This window comes from Strix aluco, chromosome 18 (assembly GCF_031877795.1).
Source record: "Strix aluco isolate bStrAlu1 chromosome 18, bStrAlu1.hap1, whole genome shotgun sequence".
NCBI classification, from domain to species: Eukaryota; Metazoa; Chordata; class Aves; order Strigiformes; family Strigidae; genus Strix; species Strix aluco.
Genome location: NC_133948.1, coordinates 2,350,374 through 2,370,367, shown reverse-complemented (window position 1 = coordinate 2,370,367; position 19,994 = coordinate 2,350,374). Strand labels below are relative to the sequence as shown.

At 36.5% G+C, this 19,994-nt stretch overlaps 1 protein-coding gene across 6 annotated transcripts in view; it reads right to left on the bottom strand.

The window, feature by feature from the left end:
- Positions 1–19,994, bottom strand: part of HECTD4 (HECT domain E3 ubiquitin protein ligase 4) — a 79,033-nt gene that overhangs the window by 38,274 nt on the left and 20,765 nt on the right. For 2 of the 6 annotated variants that reach the window (XM_074843964.1, XM_074843969.1), the window contains exons 8-29: positions 19,162–19,354; positions 17,722–17,883; positions 17,513–17,626; positions 16,009–16,149; positions 15,400–15,632; positions 14,866–15,011; positions 12,718–12,788; positions 11,964–12,069; positions 11,343–11,463; positions 10,295–10,423; positions 8,969–9,093; positions 7,731–7,884; positions 7,399–7,499; positions 6,144–6,342; positions 4,564–4,710; positions 3,274–3,378; positions 2,290–2,453; positions 1,714–1,947; positions 1,279–1,471; positions 1,008–1,112; positions 836–924; positions 103–278 (exon numbers count right to left, since the gene is read on the bottom strand). In XM_074843964.1, the coding sequence (XP_074700065.1) occupies positions 103–278; positions 836–924; positions 1,008–1,112; positions 1,279–1,471; positions 1,714–1,947; positions 2,290–2,453; positions 3,274–3,378; positions 4,564–4,710; positions 6,144–6,342; positions 7,399–7,499; positions 7,731–7,884; positions 8,969–9,093; positions 10,295–10,423; positions 11,343–11,463; positions 11,964–12,069; positions 12,718–12,788; positions 14,866–15,011; positions 15,400–15,632; positions 16,009–16,149; positions 17,513–17,626; positions 17,722–17,883; positions 19,162–19,354 (3,208 nt within the window). The remainder of the gene's footprint in view (positions 1–102; positions 279–835; positions 925–1,007; positions 1,113–1,278; positions 1,472–1,713; positions 1,948–2,289; positions 2,454–3,273; positions 3,379–4,563; positions 4,711–6,143; positions 6,343–7,398; positions 7,500–7,730; positions 7,885–8,968; positions 9,094–10,294; positions 10,424–11,342; positions 11,464–11,963; positions 12,070–12,717; positions 12,789–14,865; positions 15,012–15,399; positions 15,633–16,008; positions 16,150–17,512; positions 17,627–17,721; positions 17,884–19,161; positions 19,355–19,994) is intronic. The other 4 variants (XM_074843966.1, XM_074843965.1, XM_074843967.1 and 1 more) reach the window with 4 other exon arrangements.

Sequence of the window (19,994 nt, the reverse complement as noted above, 5' to 3'; positions counted from 1 at the left end):
TAATTTAAGTGGAAGAGGGAGAGTAAGAGAAAAGGAATAAATTCTATCTTTACAAAAAGAGGGAAAAAAAAGAAAGTACATCGCTGGTAATGAAATATATACCTGGAGTCTCTGCAGGGGTACCAGATATACTTCTTGTGATACCAGACTGTGCTGCAATAGTGACATGTAATAACAGCTCTGCTCTGTTCATCAAGCTCTTAACTAATGTTTTTGTTTTTGCTAGGGGATGAGACGTCTTCTGTATCAGTGAATTCACCTCTTGAAAAAACTTTTCCCTAAGATTATGAAAGAAAAATAAAAGAAGTAAACTCAATTACTTTAATGTGTTCTGAATGAAGTGTTAGTGAGAAAGGTTATTTTAAAGAAGACATATGGCATAAATCTATTCTACACCAATAAAGTAGAAAGCAGAAAAACTGAAGAAATCAACAAGTGATTTGATAGTAAGTACTGGTAGCTGTAGCTACTAGCATTAATATATTTGCAATTTTAATCAGGTATTGCTAGACAGACAAGAAAATTAAGTTTTGAAGTATCTGCGTCCCTGGTTAGAAGTTCATCTGAATGTTCCTGCTCCCAAACATTGTTTTCTTTCTACAGGTCTACCAGCCTTTAATGGAATTCAACATACAATGTTTTTCAAATATTTAGTGCCAGCTTCTGTTTCACATCATTAAGTGTCACAGGGCACAATGAGATTCAAGTGCCTATTTCAATAAGCATTTACGTACGTGTGCAACTTTAACCCTGGATAACTACTTTTGGAACTCGGTGAAATTCTCCAGCTGCTTAAAAGTTGCCCAAATGGTACACTCCACAGCCAGCTACTAACCTTAATGCCAGGACCACATTCTCAAGATCACTTCCATCAAAAGAAACTTCCTTCATTGAACACAGAAGTTCTAGTTCTTTCATCTTGCTCTAAACAAAGTGAAGGAAAATGATGAACAGGTATCGAGAGAGCAGCATGAAGCATGAGCCCACACAGCAGCCACAATGCTTACCTCATTGAAGTGATAATCATAAAAGAATGGGACATTGTTCTCCAGCTTCCCATGCATGGCATCATCTACCTCACTCTGCCATTTCTGCTCCAGCTCGGCCACACTCTAATAAAGAGACAAAAATAACACTTATTGCAGTTGTTCATCTTAAGGAGTAGAAGAGATCTTAAAAAGAAGAAATCTGAGTACATTTTGTGTTTCTAGAATGCTGTTAACACACCTTCATTCCCACAAGTAGTCTTCTGGTTTTTTTATGTAATTTTATTTTTACCTGCAATTGTCTCTCCATGGCATTTAGCTTCTTAAAGGTCTCTCCCATAATTTTACAAAGTAAATCATATTCTTCAGCATGTTCTTCCTGATACTGGAAATTTATCAGGGACTGGAGCGCATCAACCAAATTCAGATGTTTAATCACACATGAAACTACCATCTCCTCCATTACTTCTGGCTGAATCACTTCCCTAGGGTTATAGGTAAAGCCAAACTGATTAAGTACGAATAACAAACAGACTTTGACAATTCATACTTACAACTGACCAGATGCCGCATTCACAAACAAGTATTTACAGAATATTAAATGCATACCACCATACATGACAGGTGTGCTGCTTCCTCACCATTGCTTTTTTAGCTCGCTCACTTTGGCACCAAACATTTCAAACAATAAGAGTCAGAAAAACAGAGCAGAACAATGACTACTTACTTTATACTAGGTCTAAATTGAGGCCGAGCACGTCCAGAAATTTCCCTGAGTTTTATCATGATTCCTGGAGGCAGCCTAATCCTAGGCAGATCAAAATAATGTCCAACGGGAGGCACTAGAACATCAGAGGGATATGTAAATTCTCTATCTTCATCTATAGTAAGAGGCAATGGAGAAGGACTTGGTGTAAGGGCTGGAGATATTACACCATTAGCTTCCACCTGCCACTGGCACCTGGAAAAATAAATAAAACCAGATGAAAAACATTGGTTTTCACCCCGCTAACTCTCCCCCCTCAGTCAGAAAGACACATTAGTCAACAAGATATACAAAGACAGACATACTAAGTGTGACCTGTACCAAGCATAGCCCAATCCTCCTCTACTTACTCTAAAGAAAACCTCTATTCTAGAGAATATTCCTTTAGTTTTAGGCACACAGAACTGCTGAACAAACTCTGCAGGAAAAATTATCAGAACATCATCTTAAAACACAAGACTTGAGCATAACTACAAAAGTCACCTTCCCTCAGAAAAAACCCACATGGGAACTCAGAGAAATTATTTTTTTTTTTACCTTTGTAATAGTTTAGATCTTAAAAGCTCTTGACAGGTTTCTTCATCTTTGGTAATTTCTGGTCCATTGTATAATATTCGCAGCATAGAACAAGCTAACACAGAAAGGCCAAGGGCCAGGTCAACTAAGAATGGCAAGCCTCCTGACACATCCTCTGAAGACTCCTGTAGTAGGAATAGTGATAAGTTGCACTAATCAATCAACCATGAAGTCCTTCCCCAATATACTTCAAGACAGGAGATTTTATATTTTTATATATAATCTTTTATACATAAGATATAGATATATATCAATCATACATCTCTTACACAGAGGTATACCGAAAAAATGCCTAACCATTAAAAGCAATATATAAGAACAACTCAAGACAAAGAACAATGGGTTTCAACATTATTTTCCTGAACCAAGAAAGAAAAGAAAAAGTAAAGTTATTTTTGGTTCAGTCATTCTTTGGCCTGCAGATCTGTCATCTCACAGGCCTAGTCCTAGCTTCCTGGTAGTGGGATTCAAGTTTCCTTTTGTTTGATCCCAGCATCCCTCCCCTCTCTTCTTTATAGGCTGGAAGCATTAATCCCTCATTAAATCTCTCATTTCCAGGTTGTTACAGGATACCCATCTCTCCAAAGAAATCCTGATCTACAAGCAGCAAGAGACATTAAAGTGACTTCATCCAAGTCCAGTGCCAATGACAAGAGACAGGGTAAGACATATTTGGTAATAACTATCTTCATAAACCCCTAAGCATGCTACAGACCATGCCACAGGCTATCTCTAGCTAAGGAAGCCAAATGTCTAAAACTTAGGTCCTTTCCATTGTAAAAAGATGATTTGTCTTATTGCCAAAACAAGTAAGCTATTACTGCTTTAAATTTCAAACGTTAACTTCCAATTTTGAAGTACATTTCTATTTGATCCGAAGTGTGTAACAGACAGAAGATAAACTGAAGCTGAACCTATCCCATGGAATCTGTCATGTTTGAGTACCTGTGCTCGAACAGTGCAAGCAAAGCCCCACATAGCTTTGTCTGGAGTGTTGTGCTCACGACCACTCCGCATTTCAAAGGAGAAGGTGACTGTATCTCCTTCCACCTTAAAATTTTGATGGGAAGGAGGGGAAAAAAAAAAAGAAGATACATTTAAGAATTGAGGCAAACAAACAGGCTTTTCATAAAAGTGGCTTATTTTATGGATTAATGTTTTTAATGACAGTTATCTAAGTATTATTTTTATCTCAGATTATATACTCTGATTTAAGATTCTTCCCTTTTTCTAAGGATATATATTTTAGTGGACAATTTGATTTGAATTTTGCTGCTGGCCAACTACAGTAAAACAAAGAATACCACCATAGTTGTAGAATCAAAAGTAGAATTTATCAGTCTGTGTTACTTGGCCTTGATTTTCATCAAAACTCTTTTCATTATTTGTCTGCAAGAAACCATGCAATAACCAACAGTTCTCTTCCTGAAGGAAGACAGACAAGCTCTTCAAGGAGAAGAACATCAACACATTAATAGAAGAGTTTGCTAAAAGAGCAGTACAAAAACCTATGTCTGAAAAATAAATGAAATTCCATTAATTGTGAACAACTGAGCGCTTGTCTGAAATTGCTTGACAGTTTATTACTTCTTGAGGGGAGCTTTTTAAGTTATTTTTTGTTATGTATATTAGCCCCATTTTAGTGTGGGGCAATGTAGCAGCACAAACATGTAAGAAAAAAAATGATACTGCATACAATCTGAGGGAACATACTGCAAAATTCTTGAAATATTGAAGTTTCAAGAAGTTTGAGGGCTTTTTCTGTCTTAGTTTTACTGCCAAAATGTAATTCTAAAACCCAACAAATGGTTGGAGAGTCGCTACACTTACGACTTGTTATATTTGTGGGTTACTGTTAAAAAAATGCAGTCATGCCCATGGACCTTAAGAAAATACGCACAGCCTCAGACTGTGCAAGAATTTATTCCTAGGAAGATATACTTATGAGAACAGCAGTGCCATTAGAGACTCCAGGACTGAAACACACCAGTAATGAAATCCAGTAAGACATAACAAAACAAGATAAGCTCAAGAGAGAAGCATCACACATAACATACAGTTGAGTTTAAAGTCATTCCCCAAGGACATAACAGCCCACTTAAGAAGTGATCTCATCATGGATAAACCGTACACTTAAGAGCTTGGACTTCATCGCTATAAGGGTTAAAATGGACTTGACATGGTTTCCAAAGGGGATTTTTCTAGGTGAAATATTGTTGGATTATAATACTGTACCTTTACTAAGTCTTTCGGCCAACCAGTTCCTAAGACACTACGGCTGCCATATCCCAGTGTATTGCCTCCATACTCAGCAACCTTCCTACTGTTTGTGTTAGGACCAGCATAGATCACCAACTTCAAAACATAAAATACACTGTTAGACTGTAAGAGAAAAACAAGAAAATCTAATAATAATAATAATACTTAGCACTTACACCGCGCTTTATATTTTCAAAGCGCTTTATAAACATTAACAAATCCTCACAACAGCCCTGTGAGGTGAGTAGGCAAGTATTATTATCCCCATTTTACAGATGGGGAAACTGAGGCAGAGAGGAAATTGAGTGACTTGCCCCCGAGGTCACACAGCAAGTCAGCAGCGGAACTGGGAGCAGAAATCAGGAGAAATCCTAACTTCCAGTCCTCGTGCTGAGCTAACTAGAACATATTGCCTCTCTATTAATAAATGGATTGATCCTGCTCCCATCAAAGTTAATATTTAGTCAGTGACTTCTGTGGGAACACGATGAGGCCCAAAGTCTCCTGGAGGAGTTTAACCAGTAATGGGTGACATTAATATTAAAGACACTTATAAATAATAATCAGGAGTGAGTATCACAGGACTTGCTCTATATCAAAGAATATATGTCAACAATTAGTAAGCAGCACAAGTAGCTCTTGGATTATACAAAGTAAGTGCTATTAGTTGTGTTCTTGAAATTGAGAATACTTGTTCATATTAATCCATGTAAACAAGCCATTTATCATCAGGGAAGAAAAAAGTAACCTTTCCAGTTCTGCCCAGTTTAAACACACTGGGCTGATCTACAAAGGAGGCAGCTAGATTAAAATTTGAGAAATAAGGGACACAACAGCAAAAATGAGAAGGAAGTCAAACTTTGACAATCTGAGCCATCATGAAATGAACTTAAAAGAAAGTAACAGTTGGCATGAATTTTTAGGGGGGGGGGGGCCGGGAAATCAAACCCCCTTCCCCCCACCAAACCCCATACCTCTGGAGCCTACTATATTTCTCCTATTTCATAAATACCACTACTTCTGACACCTTTTCAGGAAACTTCTTAATTACAGAGCCTAACTCTTAACAAAAGATCCTTGTAACTGATAGGTTTTAAATATTGAAGTAATCTCTGGATATTACGTTCTGAAGCAATACACAGGAAGATTTAAGCATATATTCTTTTCAGATTGTTTCTTCAAGAATAATGTAATGTAAACACAAACCATTTATCTTCATCTTCCTGCCTTTTCACGTCAACAACTCTTTGTACATTTTCTATCATTTTGCTAATCTAGTCTTAAGGTGAAACTCAAGAATTGTTTGGAAGAGTTATTCACACTCATGCCACACAAGGAATAACCCCTCTGCATCCCAGGACTTTACAGCCTTGAAGTAATTAGACTGACATTACAGTGCACACTAATAAGCTCCTATCAATAAAAGCCTCCTGCATGATCCTGAGCACTGGAAATAAGGTGCCATGAAAGACAAGGGACAGAAAAGATGAAAACGGGAACTGCTGCTGACGGAAATATACACAAAAGAAAGAATTTCTGAATTGGCCCTTGCTTACCTTATCGTAATCATATTGTGAAGAACATCTGTTGTCAAATCTAAGATATAAACAGCGGGCTCCTGGAATATGTACAGTTTCTTTAAATTTATAGTTATCCCTGACGGGATGAACTGTTTCTACAGTCTTCCCAGCAGCCCAGGGAGCAGGGATCTTCAAACCCGTAAGAAAACCTGGTTCTTCTTTCTCTTCCAACATTCTGTAATTAGAGTGAAAAATTAGTCCTAAAATTCACCACACAGACTTCTACTTAATAGTTTGATGTTTGAATATAAAGTACTTCAAATCACCTCTCATTATTGATACACAGCGACACAAAGTATTGACTCCTCATTTTAGGTGTAACTGTATTGAGGGAACACACAGAACTTAAATAGCATGAACTCTGTACGTTAGAAATAACTATGCCAATCTCTGACCTGTAAAATCTGAACTTTTCTCTATGCTTTCCAATTTCCAAATTATGGTAAACAAGCTAAGTAGCACCATAAAAGAGTAAATGGTATTATACATGGATTCTAACACATGACTGGTAGCATAAAAAAAAAAACTTTCCTCCTGCGACAGCACCCAAAACCGATTACACTGTCATAAAACAATATGCCTAATATTTCACTGAAGCGTAGAATTCAGAGGATTTAAAATAAATTCTTCAGTATTCACACAGTATATTATCACAAGTTGTTTAATACTACAAATTCTGCAACACTGCAAAATAGCTCCGATAGCATTTTTTATTTAATTTAGCTGCATGTTTCTGTTTCCAAGCAGAAGCTGTATAATTTTGAGCTGAGACACAGGATTTAAATGCAGAACTTAAAACCACCATATTTCTCTATGTAAATGAAACCATTTAATATCTTTCCAATGGTTTTAATACTGTATCTCATGCTGCCAGAGCAATTTACATATTCTCATGATGGCTTTCCTTAGCCTAATTTATTGTAAGAGGAACATTAAGAATTAATTCCTAACGCTCGAGGCAAGGGAAAAAACAAAACAAACCATACCCTGTGCAAACAACCTGAAGAAATTACTAATTTAATTCTATATGCAAAAAAACTATAGAACTAATTGTCTTTTGTAAAGGCTTATATATCTCTTAAGACAGTTGTACAAACCAATACAGCTTTGCCTTTAAAAAGAAAAAAATTAAAAATTGCTGCTTTAAGATTTATCCCACAGCAACAGTCAAATGAACATTACAGCTAAGATATTTTACCCCATGAAAAGACCTAAATGTAAAGAAAATCACCTCTCATCAGGTAACAGCTTCCCTTTCTGTTCTGATGCACCACTGGGGGAACTGTTCAGTTCTGAGAAAACTGGGGACTGAGTTTTAAGCAGCAGTGCAGTCTGTGGCACAAAATACAGAGTGTTAGAAACAGGCAAACGGTAAATCATTGTAAGATCTTGTTACTGAAATATCTTAACAATCACACTGTATGTTGTTAATGACAATAAATCATTACTGTTGTACCAAGTCAAATTTAATATTCAGCATTATCAGCTTTTGTAGCTGTTGAGCCATTCTTGCATGCGACATCTTTCTTCCTCTGTAGCCAACTGCTGACACAAAGACCATACCTGACTTGTGTAAAGAACCAGCTGCACCAGCTGAGGCATCAAGGCATCAGCCATAGTTAGAGTTTGCAAATTTGGGTGCATCAGAGATGTCAGCAGGACGGGAAGCAGATGACCAAGCATAGTAGCCTTTGTAATTTGCTCCAGGCCTTTCAATCTGTAAGGAGAGTCAAGGTTTACATAGTAACAGTTATTTTCAGAGACTATCACCACTATTTTAAGTCATCTGTTTTATCTTGTAACAGACTGCACAAGTAGGCAATACAAAATCTAGCAGAGAACATTTACATTATACTAAAAAAACCAAAAAACAAAAAACTTAGTATTTTGAAAACACTGCAACTTCTCCAAAGTGTTAGCATCCTAGTTTTTGCTATCAATTCTTACTAAGCAATGATAGACCAGAAGACAGTAAATCAAGAGTTTAATAATTACTTAGAAAATTATAAGCTCCCATGGGCAGGGGATTAAAGTCCACATCAAACACAAATGTCTTTGTTCAGTATGTACATCAGGCTCCTAGCACACTTAGCTCAAAGTACTTTAAGAGAATCTGTATCTACAAAAATCCATTTGAGCATGAAACCCATCTGAAAACATCTCAAAGGAATTGTGTATTGCCAAGAAACAAAACTAATCTTGCGGGCACTGAAAAGCATAGAAACTGAAACCTGAAATGCAAGTTGGAGAGGAAGGTGTTTGTTTGATGAGAGAAAAGGTTCACAGCTTTTGTTTATGCCCCATTCCCAACATATATTTTTAAGTGGAGGAGAGACAGGGAAGGGCAAGGTGACACAATCTGATGAAACATGAAGGATATCATAACAACATCCAGGACTTGTCGTGGATAAAATACCTAGTCCAGCTACTAGAGATGTATTAGTCAGAAATATAAAGAAAAATTGCCCCATCTTACAGGAATATTCCCAGCTGACAGGAATATTCCCAGCTGTAACTACAGTTTGTTTCCAGTCACCCTGCTCACAAGTACCACTGTAATGGATTAAAACCTTACCAATTTGAAGTTTCTATAGATTATCAAGCTAGTAGTACTAACATGGAGAGTCTGAGTCTAAATTCTTCAAAAGGTAAGTGCTAAACAAATGCTATAGTAAGAAACAGTTCCTATACATTCGAAGCTCAAGTATGAAGTTATAAAAAGTAAGTAATACTAACTGTGCTTGTACAATATGCCACAAAAAGCAACAGTTTACAAGTTAGCATACTCATACTTGTCTTACCTTTGCTCTCTATCAGAAATGTCACTGTTTATTAGTGCTGTAGTGACTTGTTGCAGCATTTCTAAGACTTCATCGCATCCTGTCAGAATTTGTGTAGCAAGAGACAAAATGCTGGCCTTTAGCTCCTAGGTACAAGAAGAGTTATAGAATACTTAAATTCTTAGAGAATATAAAAAAGGACAACAGAACAAAACGATGGATTTCCAAATTAAAATAATGATAATGTGACCTGGCAGGCCTGCAGCAGTAGATTCATCCAAGACTTAAATTTGATTAATGCTAAGCCCAAAGTGCTGGGAGAAACTAGGTGCATATTTTACAGGATGCACATCCAGTTTCTAGAGGGAAGGAATCCCCAAGTCCAGCACAGGAGAGAGAGCTGTCAGCCAGCCAAGGTACAGCATTGGTGACAGAATGTCCTAGCAGGTATGAGGATCACTGTAGAGAGAGAAACTGAACAATGAAAACATGGGTGAATACCGAGACAAGAAAAGTACTACGATATTTTAGCATTTACTCAATAAGCCTGAACAAATAACTTTTAACTGCAGCAGATTACAAGCACACAAAGTCTCAAAGAGCAGCAGACAAAGCCAGCTTAACAAACAATACCAGGAATTCAGAAGTCCATACCATTATAGAAGAATTGTTACTGTTACAAAAACTGCTATAAGACAGCCTGCATGCTAGGACAAGTCTGGCTTCTGTGAGTTCATTCAAGACTATTCCAGCAGTAATATGAAATGACACCATTTTAATAAACCTTATACCAACAAAACAACCACTGTCTGCAAACCTTCTCCTCTAACAGTTTCCTTGCCACAAACATTATTCACGCTATTTCAGAGAACAGATGTAGGTGGCTCTACATAAGATTTATAACTTAAAACTGCAAAAAGGCAGAAACCAGGTGAGGCAAATGAGAAAACTCTTTCCTATTTAAATCTGAAACACATTTTTTCAAGGACCACCTAAGTGATTTGGAGAAGACAAGGTGGTGGGGTTATGTGTCAAGAAAAGATTCCTGGCACACAATTTTTCTTACTAGCACATATTAATTAAAATACATTTTAAACCTCCTTATACTATATTTAGAAAGTGAAGTGTCTGCTTTCACTGACAACACAGAACCTAAGTTGGAATACTGAACACAGAACAATTGCAGACTTCAGCTGCAAAACAAGAAAAAACTGTCTACAGTAATTGAACTATACCAAGAGAAAAAGAACCAACAAAACAGTGTAAGTAGAATGCACTGCAGAAACAAGAGGTGTCACGGGAACACTGACTGTAGAGAGCCATACTAGAATAAAACTCGGTGTTTACCTGTACCTTCAATGTCTCTCCCTGCAAGGAGCTGTCACTGTCATCATTTTCATCAGGTTTTATCAAAATAGTGTTACTGAGGAGGTGGTTCTGTACAGCCATCAGATACCGCAAACACGAAGATGCAGCCTTTAACATAAATAAGTACACTTCACATTATCAAAAGCCTCTAATCAACTTTGATTCAGGCAATCCTTGTACTTTGAAATATAGAAGAGGAAAAAAGTTAAGGGAGAGGACAAGCAAAATCAAAAAATAATTTCCCCTGAACAAAAGTTTTTTTTGCTGATTTAACACAAGCTTGTTAACACATCCTTAAGAGAAGAAACTGGCTGCAAAACACTGAATTTTGTGAAATAACTAGGAAAACATATGAAGAAGCAGTACCATTTTATTCAACTATGTAATGTTATGGTAATATTCAAGTACTCTAACATTAATTAATTCTTAAAAGAGAATGCCACCACAGAGCTAAATTTAATCCACGTTCCTGAAGATGGTGGTTCCGTGCTACTAATCCTTTCCCATCCCCCTGCAGCACAGGCCACGACTTCTTCCCCCCTCCCCAGTGTTTGCATGCAAGCTCCCCTGCCTTTGCCATCAGCCAGATCAGGGAGCTGATCCTCTGAAAACATCTATGCATACCTTTACCATTAAATAATGTCAACTCTCACTCATTTTCATCTGTAAATGATAATCCGTTCTGCTTGTATGAATCATTATACACAACTGTAGAAAGAGTTTATTTTGGTTTTTAAGTTGTTGTAAGACTTTGAAGACTGAGATACACAAGCTTCCTTTAAACTACCAGAGCAACTGGAAAATATCCCCACGTATAAACCTGTTTCAGAATTACTGTACAATTTACTTCACTGTAAGAAATTGCTTCTTCCTTCCCTGCACAGCATAAACAAAAGACATTCTTCCTGTATTTGATAAGACACACAACTGTAACAGTTTCACCTCTACGTCCTCAGTGAAGATGATGGATTTAAGGAGGAAAAGAAGCCAAAGGCAAATATACTTTATCAAAATACATTTTACTTACAGGCACAGTTGAAAGAAGCCTTTGAAAATCATCTTTAGATACAGTTTGGCACTTGGTGATTAAGACACAAGATTCTCGGACAACAATCTTGAGAATGTAGTGCAACAGCTCATCATTTAGTCTTCAAAAAATGCAAGGAAGATGTAAAATGTTAACAGTCTAATTATGGTGTATTTTGTATAGCTCATCTCAAAGGTCACTGCAAGCTGTATCACAAACTGTGTGAAATCCAAACAAACATCTGTTCAACTTCAAAGATTCTGACACAAAGAAAACCAAGCCTGAAATGTTTAACAACAATCAATGCAACAGACTGCCAGTGATTTCCTGCACTGGACTGATACAAGTCTACGACAGCAGTGTCGCATCACACTTATGAATTATCATCCACATTTACCATATACGTGGCAAGTAGCAGGGAATTCAAAACTAAGTCTGTGTGCAAAACTCTGTAAAAACTCTCTAAAGTTTCCCCTATGGACACAAAGACGGTATTTCAGGTCACACAGCCAGTGAGATAACGAGCAATTTCAGCAGAATTTTATGCAAGTTTACCTAAAGCAAATAACAGAAAAGTACATTATAAATGGGAAGGAGGGGAAGCGTATTGTTGCATTTTACCTATAATGATCATCATCTTCACTTCCAAATCTGTTGTTCTGAAGCTGTTCAGCTAAATTAGTCAGGATAACGTCGCGAAGTTGAGAGAGACCACTATTTCTCTCTCCTAAAATGGAATGCAAAAACTTTTGCAAAACAGCATTTTACAGAATTAATTTAATTTCCTCAGATATCTTGCTTAATATATGCTACTTCTCAGAAATTACTGTATTTACAGTGTAACCCAATTCCCTGTTGATATTACAGACTGTTAAAACTTACTCTGCACATAGCACTATCTTAAATTCCAAAGACTCCGACACATGAACATGTTCCTATGAAGTAACAAATTACTGCACATCAGCTGCTTCTAAATCCAGACTCCCATTTCATGGTGAATGCAAGTAGATTATTACTGTTTCACTAAGGACTAAAATTACCTCTGTTAACTGTGTCATTGCCATGGGTAACACTAACTGCTAACTACATGTTCTAAAATACAACCTGGACAAGAAACATTACTAATAGTGACTAAAGAGAACTTTAATCCTTTTCAAACAGCTGTCTGATTGAGACAAATTTTCCTTTTCTACACCTAACATACGTTTGACCATGGAACCCTTCAGGAGGCAGAACCTGAAGCCTTCCATAACTTCCTAACAGGACTAGTGCTCAATATTCAGAACTGTTCTCCCTCCACGGGTTGAGAAGTATTTTCACTTTTTGTTTTCAATTAGAAAAAACACACTCTCACATGTAAATAAGACATTCTCACCTTCAGTTAAGACCAATTTCAATAAATTATTGATTTCTGCTTCTCCAGGATACAGGATATTTAAACCAGAGCTAAAATAAAAAATAAAACCATGTATTACTTAACGTATTCAAAAGTGAAAAAAATAATTTCAATGCACGAGAAAAATGGCACCACAGAACCTCAGCTTAGTGTCCAATGCAACATTTAGAATGACTACATAATAGCTTCTCCCAACTTAGAAAGGCATCCTCCATATTTTAACATTTATATTAGTCATATAGTAAGCAGTTGCTTTCTCCAGAAATCTCCTGTAATCAACTATATTTTATTGTTGAGGTCCCAAAGCTGCTTCAAGAGCTATTTGCTTCCTTCTGAGAAACTCCACATTGATGATTTGTATATACGACAGAACAATCATTTTTTCAAGAAACAGACAGATGTCAGAAAAAAAATGGATGATGGCTTAGAGAACGACTCAGACAGCTCTGGTAGAGGGTAAGAGCTGTAGCTTATCTGTGACAAGAACAATGGAAAAAGCAAGAGACAGTAATCAAGAAGTCACTACTGTTACAGTTTTGTAATTAAAGACTGGCTCCTTATAGAAGTCTTAGTTTAAGCTAAGCAGAAGATTCTAGAGCTAGCGTTTCGGAAACAACACAGCTATTCATAAATACTCCTTCTGGAGATGTGTCTCCCCTCTACCTTGTGATGAACTTTGTCTTTTCTACAGGAATTACCACATCAAGAGAGAAAAATCACAGTAACTTCAAATGAGTACTCCGTGTCTGTCTTAAGAATTGACACTATTATGCAGACCTCTTCTTCTTTTCTTTTCCCCTTTTGTTTTTAAATAACACTCTCGTAGAAAAGAAAACCAGTATCTTTTTCAGCTTCACACTGAGAGATTATTGCAGCTTCCTTCCCTCTGGCTCATGCTGACCAACTTGTGATATAAACATCAGGAAAAGTTATCATACATTGCAAGCTAAGTTTGAGGTTTCCATTGGTATCAGAATCCCCCAATGAGAAAACAGGAGGAAGCAGATGTTACCTAAACCCCACCTCTGAGGTTTTTTTTACAAGTCATTGGAGGATACAGGGTTAAACAAGGGAAAAATGCAGGAGCTGTCCATACAGCTGATGGGATACACTTTTCTCTGTCAGAAAGTAAGACCCTGAAAATGCTAGCTAATCATACTAAAGATATGCTGTTCTTCCTTCACTCAGAGTTGCATAAAGCCACTGAAATTCGGAATGTCATGATTCACACAAAAAAAATGCAGGTTGATCTTCAGAAGGTTTTGTTCTCAACCTTTGGAGCACTTCCCACTTGAAAGCAGATTATATTTGTACTTAGGACGTTTGAGACAGCATTCCTTGTCCTTGAGATTTACATTATCTTGTTTTCGTGATACACAATCACACTTTTTGCTCGCTTCCCTGTACTTAGTCATTCTGCTATTTTGACAAGCCGGAGAAAGGAAATTGCACAGCATCAGGTTCAAGAGACACAGTAGCTAATATGATGTGGAGCTAAAGCAACCATCATGCTTAAGTGTTTGATGACCTGGTGTACCAGCCCAGAGACATAATGCCCACCCTTCTACCAAAAGAGATTCCTGTTTTCTAAACATAAACCCGACTTTCTCAAGACAGCCTTACTACCCTGTCCGTGTTTTCCCCTGGGCCTTCAATATTACAGCATTCCTCAAGTATTATTCATTCTGCTTCCTCTTCCATTCCTTTTGTTTGGGAAAATTTTAGTATTGTCGCTTGAAACACTGGTATAACAGCTGACATCAGCTTTGCCTATTCCAGAACACCAATAAACTATACAAGCTAAATACTGAAGTCATTCTAGCCATCACTGAAATGAAGAAAACTCTGCTTGAATTTAGCAGCTGTATTATAATAAACATTTTTTAAAAGCTAAAGAAAACCAATAAAAAGCAACAAATGAAGAGTATAGAAAGTAATTACTACCTGTTATTTCACTGTCATGACAAACACATTGCATTTCCTTTCTTCCACAGATATAAATACAATGCCAACCTAAATTTAATTTTAAATTAAACTGCTGAATACAATTTGAATGTTCATCTGTTACAACATTTTCAAATAATCTAAAATCTAAATTAGGTTTAATTTGACAGAACAGATATTTACCTAATAGCTAGACAAACCTCCTTCTGGATTTCAGAGCAAATCTGATCCCTTGGTGCCATCAGTAACTGCCAAAGTAACAGGCCAGACCTTCTAACAATATCTCTGTTTCTTTCGGTTTGTGGGCTGAAGAAGAATTTAAAAACCACCTAAGAAAAATTAAACACAACAATATTAAAAACTTGAACATTGTCCACATTAACTCTTCTTCTCCAGTCAGTTTCTCAAACTATTTATCTAGGCCACTAAAAATCTGAGAGTCAGAAACTGACTTTGGGTCCAAAAAAAAGGAAAAACCCAAAGAAATAAGGAAGTAACCTCTCTGGATTTTATTTTAGTGTGTAAAGGTGGCAATTACATTTATAGTAGGATACTTAAATGGGTGTGTAAGATACTGCAAAGCCACTGCTAAGTCAATCTCCATTAAACTGAATGCAACGAAGAAAAAACCAAATTCTAATAAAATCGAGTGGTTGCCTGTATTCTAAAGCAACTTTTTTGTGTTTATTGTGAAGTACATTTAAGATGCCCTTGTACCTGAAAGACAACAAGGATGCAGCGTATTATACAAGTATCTCCATTCACCATAGCTTTTTCCATAATGTCACAAATACTGCTGAGATGATGTGCTTCAATTGGATGTTGCTTGCCCAAAAAATTTGTTATGGGAAGATTGTTGCTGACTGCAAGCAGGTTGAGTTGGTGGATACACATGGCACCAACATGGTGCAGTAACTGGTTAATAACCTCATTTGTGGTCGTTGCGTCCCCTAGAAGAAAAGCAGTTCAAATGCTGTCTGCAAACAGACTACAGCATTAGGATTTGCTTCTGAAACGCAGCACATCATCATCGTCTCTAACTTCAGGACACCCGCCCACATGATAAACAAAAGAATTACCCACATCACTTTTTTTAATGTGCTAAAGGTAGCAAGAATCTGGAAGCTTCCAAACACATCTCACTTTTTGCTTTTTTCTTTCTTAAAGCAAAGATAAACCATGACCAATATTTATAAATAACTTTTCAAGAATGAAGGCAACTTTTAATAAAAAGTTTCAGAAGGTAGTTTCTGTATATTTATTCTATGATAACCATACATTTCACTCCTGCTTTGTATAAAATGCTGACTTGTAGGTTCACCTCACCTTTGGGCTCTGTAATGACATGGCTCACGCCCAGTCTCTGACAGACACAATGGAACGCCTGGTTCCCGGGATTACACCACTGATCAATATAATCATTAGAGCATGTCCATATCATGTTATTCATAGTATCATAACAGGCACCTAAGAGAAGGAAAATATTTTGCACATCAAATTTTAGAATATTTGTTAGAAAAACAGACTGAAATATTTTTATAGCAGGTATAAATCCAAGTTATTTGTTTTGAAAGTTCTGTCATGTGACAGCAACTTAATAACCATGCATGGGAATGAAAAACATTAAAAGGAGATTTCTTAACAAAGGAATTAAGTCAATGCACATCCCTTTTGATGTTTCAAGTAAATGTACAACATCTGTTTCAGGTAAATACTCCAGTGCTCATTATCTGTAAGTACATAACATATATCATTCCTCTGCAAACCTCTCACACACTGCCACAGTGCATCAACTAAAAATAGTTGAGTCTGGCATCAGATAACTTCTAACTTTCTAACTTTTTCTATACAAAGTAGAGGAGAAAAGGTTCCAAATTTATTTTACTAAAGCTATTGACAATTAAGAACCTTAGAATTTGTTTTAAAGGCCTTGTGGTAAAAACATAATAGCTTTAATAAAACTGACAGTTTGCACAGTGCAACTGTAAAAAAAAAATTTATTAGAGACTAATCTCCTAAAAAGCTTAAAGCCTACAAACACAAGCGGGTCCAAAACAATAAAAGGAAAGGGATGAGTGGATTAGAGACACAACTGTTGTACAATAGAGGCCTTTACCATACTTTAAAGGTTCGAAAATAACCTGTTTGTCTACATGTTTCAAATGACTGAGGTAAATCTCTAGTAACAAGCTAACAGGTTAATATACAGTTATACCTATCCAAGCATCCTAGCATTTAGAATATTACTTAAAACTATTTATCTCAAACATTTTAAAGAAATACATTCTTTCTTAGGCCACAAAAACACTGCTTATTAAAATGCTAGCAATGATATGCAGTGTTTAAGTAGCACGGACACTGTTCAGAAGATTGTTTTCTTATACCAAGCAGGTTTAAAAGAAAAAAAGAGTCCTGAAGAAAACACTCATGAAGTTTCAGTCATAAAGCACTATGGAAATCAGAAATACCTACAACATCTTTCCAGCTAAGATGCAGTTATGGATTTTCAAATATAGAGACAAGACACTCAGAACTTTGTAGCACCTTAAAGCATAAGCAGGGTATAAAAATCAGACTTCTTTCACGATTCTTTTCTGCTACATAAAACACTTTTCTTGAGGTTGTGTGCAGCTGAAACTGCCAAAGCAAGATGCTTCAGGGAATTCTGAACCTTCCAAAATGTTAAATTTAAAAAATTTCACCATAGACATGAAACTCCACCAGCTGCAGAGCTGCTCACTGCAAATTAAAATCCAGACAGACTACTCAGAATCTAAGGGCTGGGGTGTCGAGTTCCGAAGTACTCCCAGAAGAGAGATCTAATTCTTACCAAGCCCTGGAACTAGAGCACCACGTCCAAGCGAACTTCCTGCAGCATCGATGAGATCTGCTCGGCTTGTGAACTGTCCATCCGAGATATTGAACACCAAGCTTGAAGCAAGGACTACATAGAAAAAAGTCTCCAATAAATTTCTGAGACGTTTATTATATTTCAAAAAACCAAGGACTTCAAATCTGCCCCAAACATATCTGACTTACTTTTTAAAGATGACAAAGCACTTGTTCCTCCAAAGAGCGAGCGTGTTGCAGAACTGCCTGATCCACCCGGGGGTGGGACCAACATCACCAAGTACGTTCCACATGTGTATATCGGAGTCTTCCGTAACATTTTCAGTGGCAGCCCACAGCTAGTGTTTGCAGCTGAAATATTAAACAGAAAAACATAACACAATCATGTATATCTTCCTAACATTAAAAACTCATAGTAACAGGTAGCAAACAAGGCAGATTTTTATTTACGGCTTCAAATAAGTCAATAGGGAAATTCATTGAAACTTCATTTTGCAGCATTTAGAAGTTGCATTAAGAAGTTGTATGTAGGGGGTGGCCTCAATTCCACACATTCAGCACCAATCCCCAGCAGCACACAAACAGTTTCACAGGTTATTTAACTAAAGAGAACTTAAAAATTTAGGAAAAAAAGACAGCAATCTCCAATTTTCAAACCAGGAAAATTAGCAGCTTAAAATTTAAGTATAAACAAAACTGTTTTGAGAATTGTATGATGATAAACATATTGAAAGCAGTATCTTAGAGCCAAAAAATCTTTTAGCATGAAGAGATCATTTGAGATTCACTACGCATTTACTATTTTAAGTTCTCCTGCTCCACATGAAACGTATACAGTCATAATGATCTAGCCCCTGCACAGCTGATCAACACTTTTCTGAGCACTGACTAAAGAATTATCCAAGAATAACCACTTCTTCTTCTTCTTCTGTAGCACTCTAGTTGTTAACTGGCAAAATACAGCCTTTAAAATAGCTCTTTGAGCTACCTCTTTGCCAGCTTCCCTGTAAACATATCCATTTCCTGTATAAGTTATTTTTATGGAAATACCTTTAATTGTTTAAAGCTGAAGAAAGAAAACGCATGTGCATATGAAGGAAGAAGAGAAGTAATGAGGATAAACGGAACAGAATCTCATCTTAAGATAAATCTTACAAAGCTAAAGATCATCCTGAAAGCCATCAACATTGTTCATTCAAGATTCCCTAATTAACTTGGGTAGTTTCAGCAAGTCTATAAAAGAATACCCAAACATTGCACAAATTACCTCAAAAAAGCAAAACTACCTCCAATTTATAATACTATATAATTATTATATAAATATAATATAAATACAGCATAAACCAGTCCTGTAATTGAATACACAGAGAAAAAAGGGTGCTACAAGTATCCTTCCCAGTTTTCATTCTTAAACTTTTTTCACAATAAATGCCTAATTTAGCAAAGGAACTTGTTATTCAAGCATTAAGCAAATACTGCACATATATCTCAAACACTTATTTTAGAAAAAGAAAATGGACACTTTTTTTAATATGTCCTAAGAGATTAGTAATTACTAGAACTGATAACTGTATGTGTTAAGAAACAAACCATGAAAAATTACTGAGAGTCAGTAAAACCTCTTCTGACCTGCTTGGTCCTCTTTCAACGTATTGGAGATTGTAGAGCCGGTGAGAGCAGCCAGTGTTGCTGACGGGGAGGCTCTGTACCTAGACAGCCTACTCAGGAGCATCTCGTTTATACTCTTTGCAGATTCACCCTCTTTTCTCATCAATATAATTCGTTCCTGTAGAGGATTTGCTATACATACGCCATTTTCTACCTATTAAAATGGAGAAAAAAAACCATTTTTAGATATTAAAGTCTGTAGGAGACAGATTACCTTAACTGAACAGTAAAATTGAACACCACAATATATCAAGTAGGGATACAAACTTAAACCCTGCTGGCAGAATTTCTCACGAAAAAGTGTTATAAAAGCTAGACAGATGAGTATTTGTTTTGTATGCAACTCTGTGGTTCAATATAGTATCTTCTATTTTGTCTGTCCTCAAAGTCAGAGCTGCTTGTCATAATTTTAAATTTATTTATGGAAGTCTACTTAAAAATATTTAACTTCCCTGTATTGTTAATGATGTTTCACTGGCAAGTTTTGTAAAGAGAGGCCTTTAAATCATTTGCCAGCCAAAAAGCATAAGCAATGATTTTCTTAGACCATAGTCTTCAGAGGACGTGTTACTAAAGAATGCATCTCTTAATGAAGATAAGATCTGATTTACAGCTTTAGGCATTTTCCAGAAGTTGTACTACTATAGCCTACCACTTCTAGCTGAGCAGATATACAGACACTGAGCCCAAAATAATCCAGCAAAGCTCAATCCTCGTACAATTTCAACTATCAATGCTAGAGGTCTATGAATTGCTGTATGCTCTGCTGTATAAATGAGTAAAATTTTAGACTG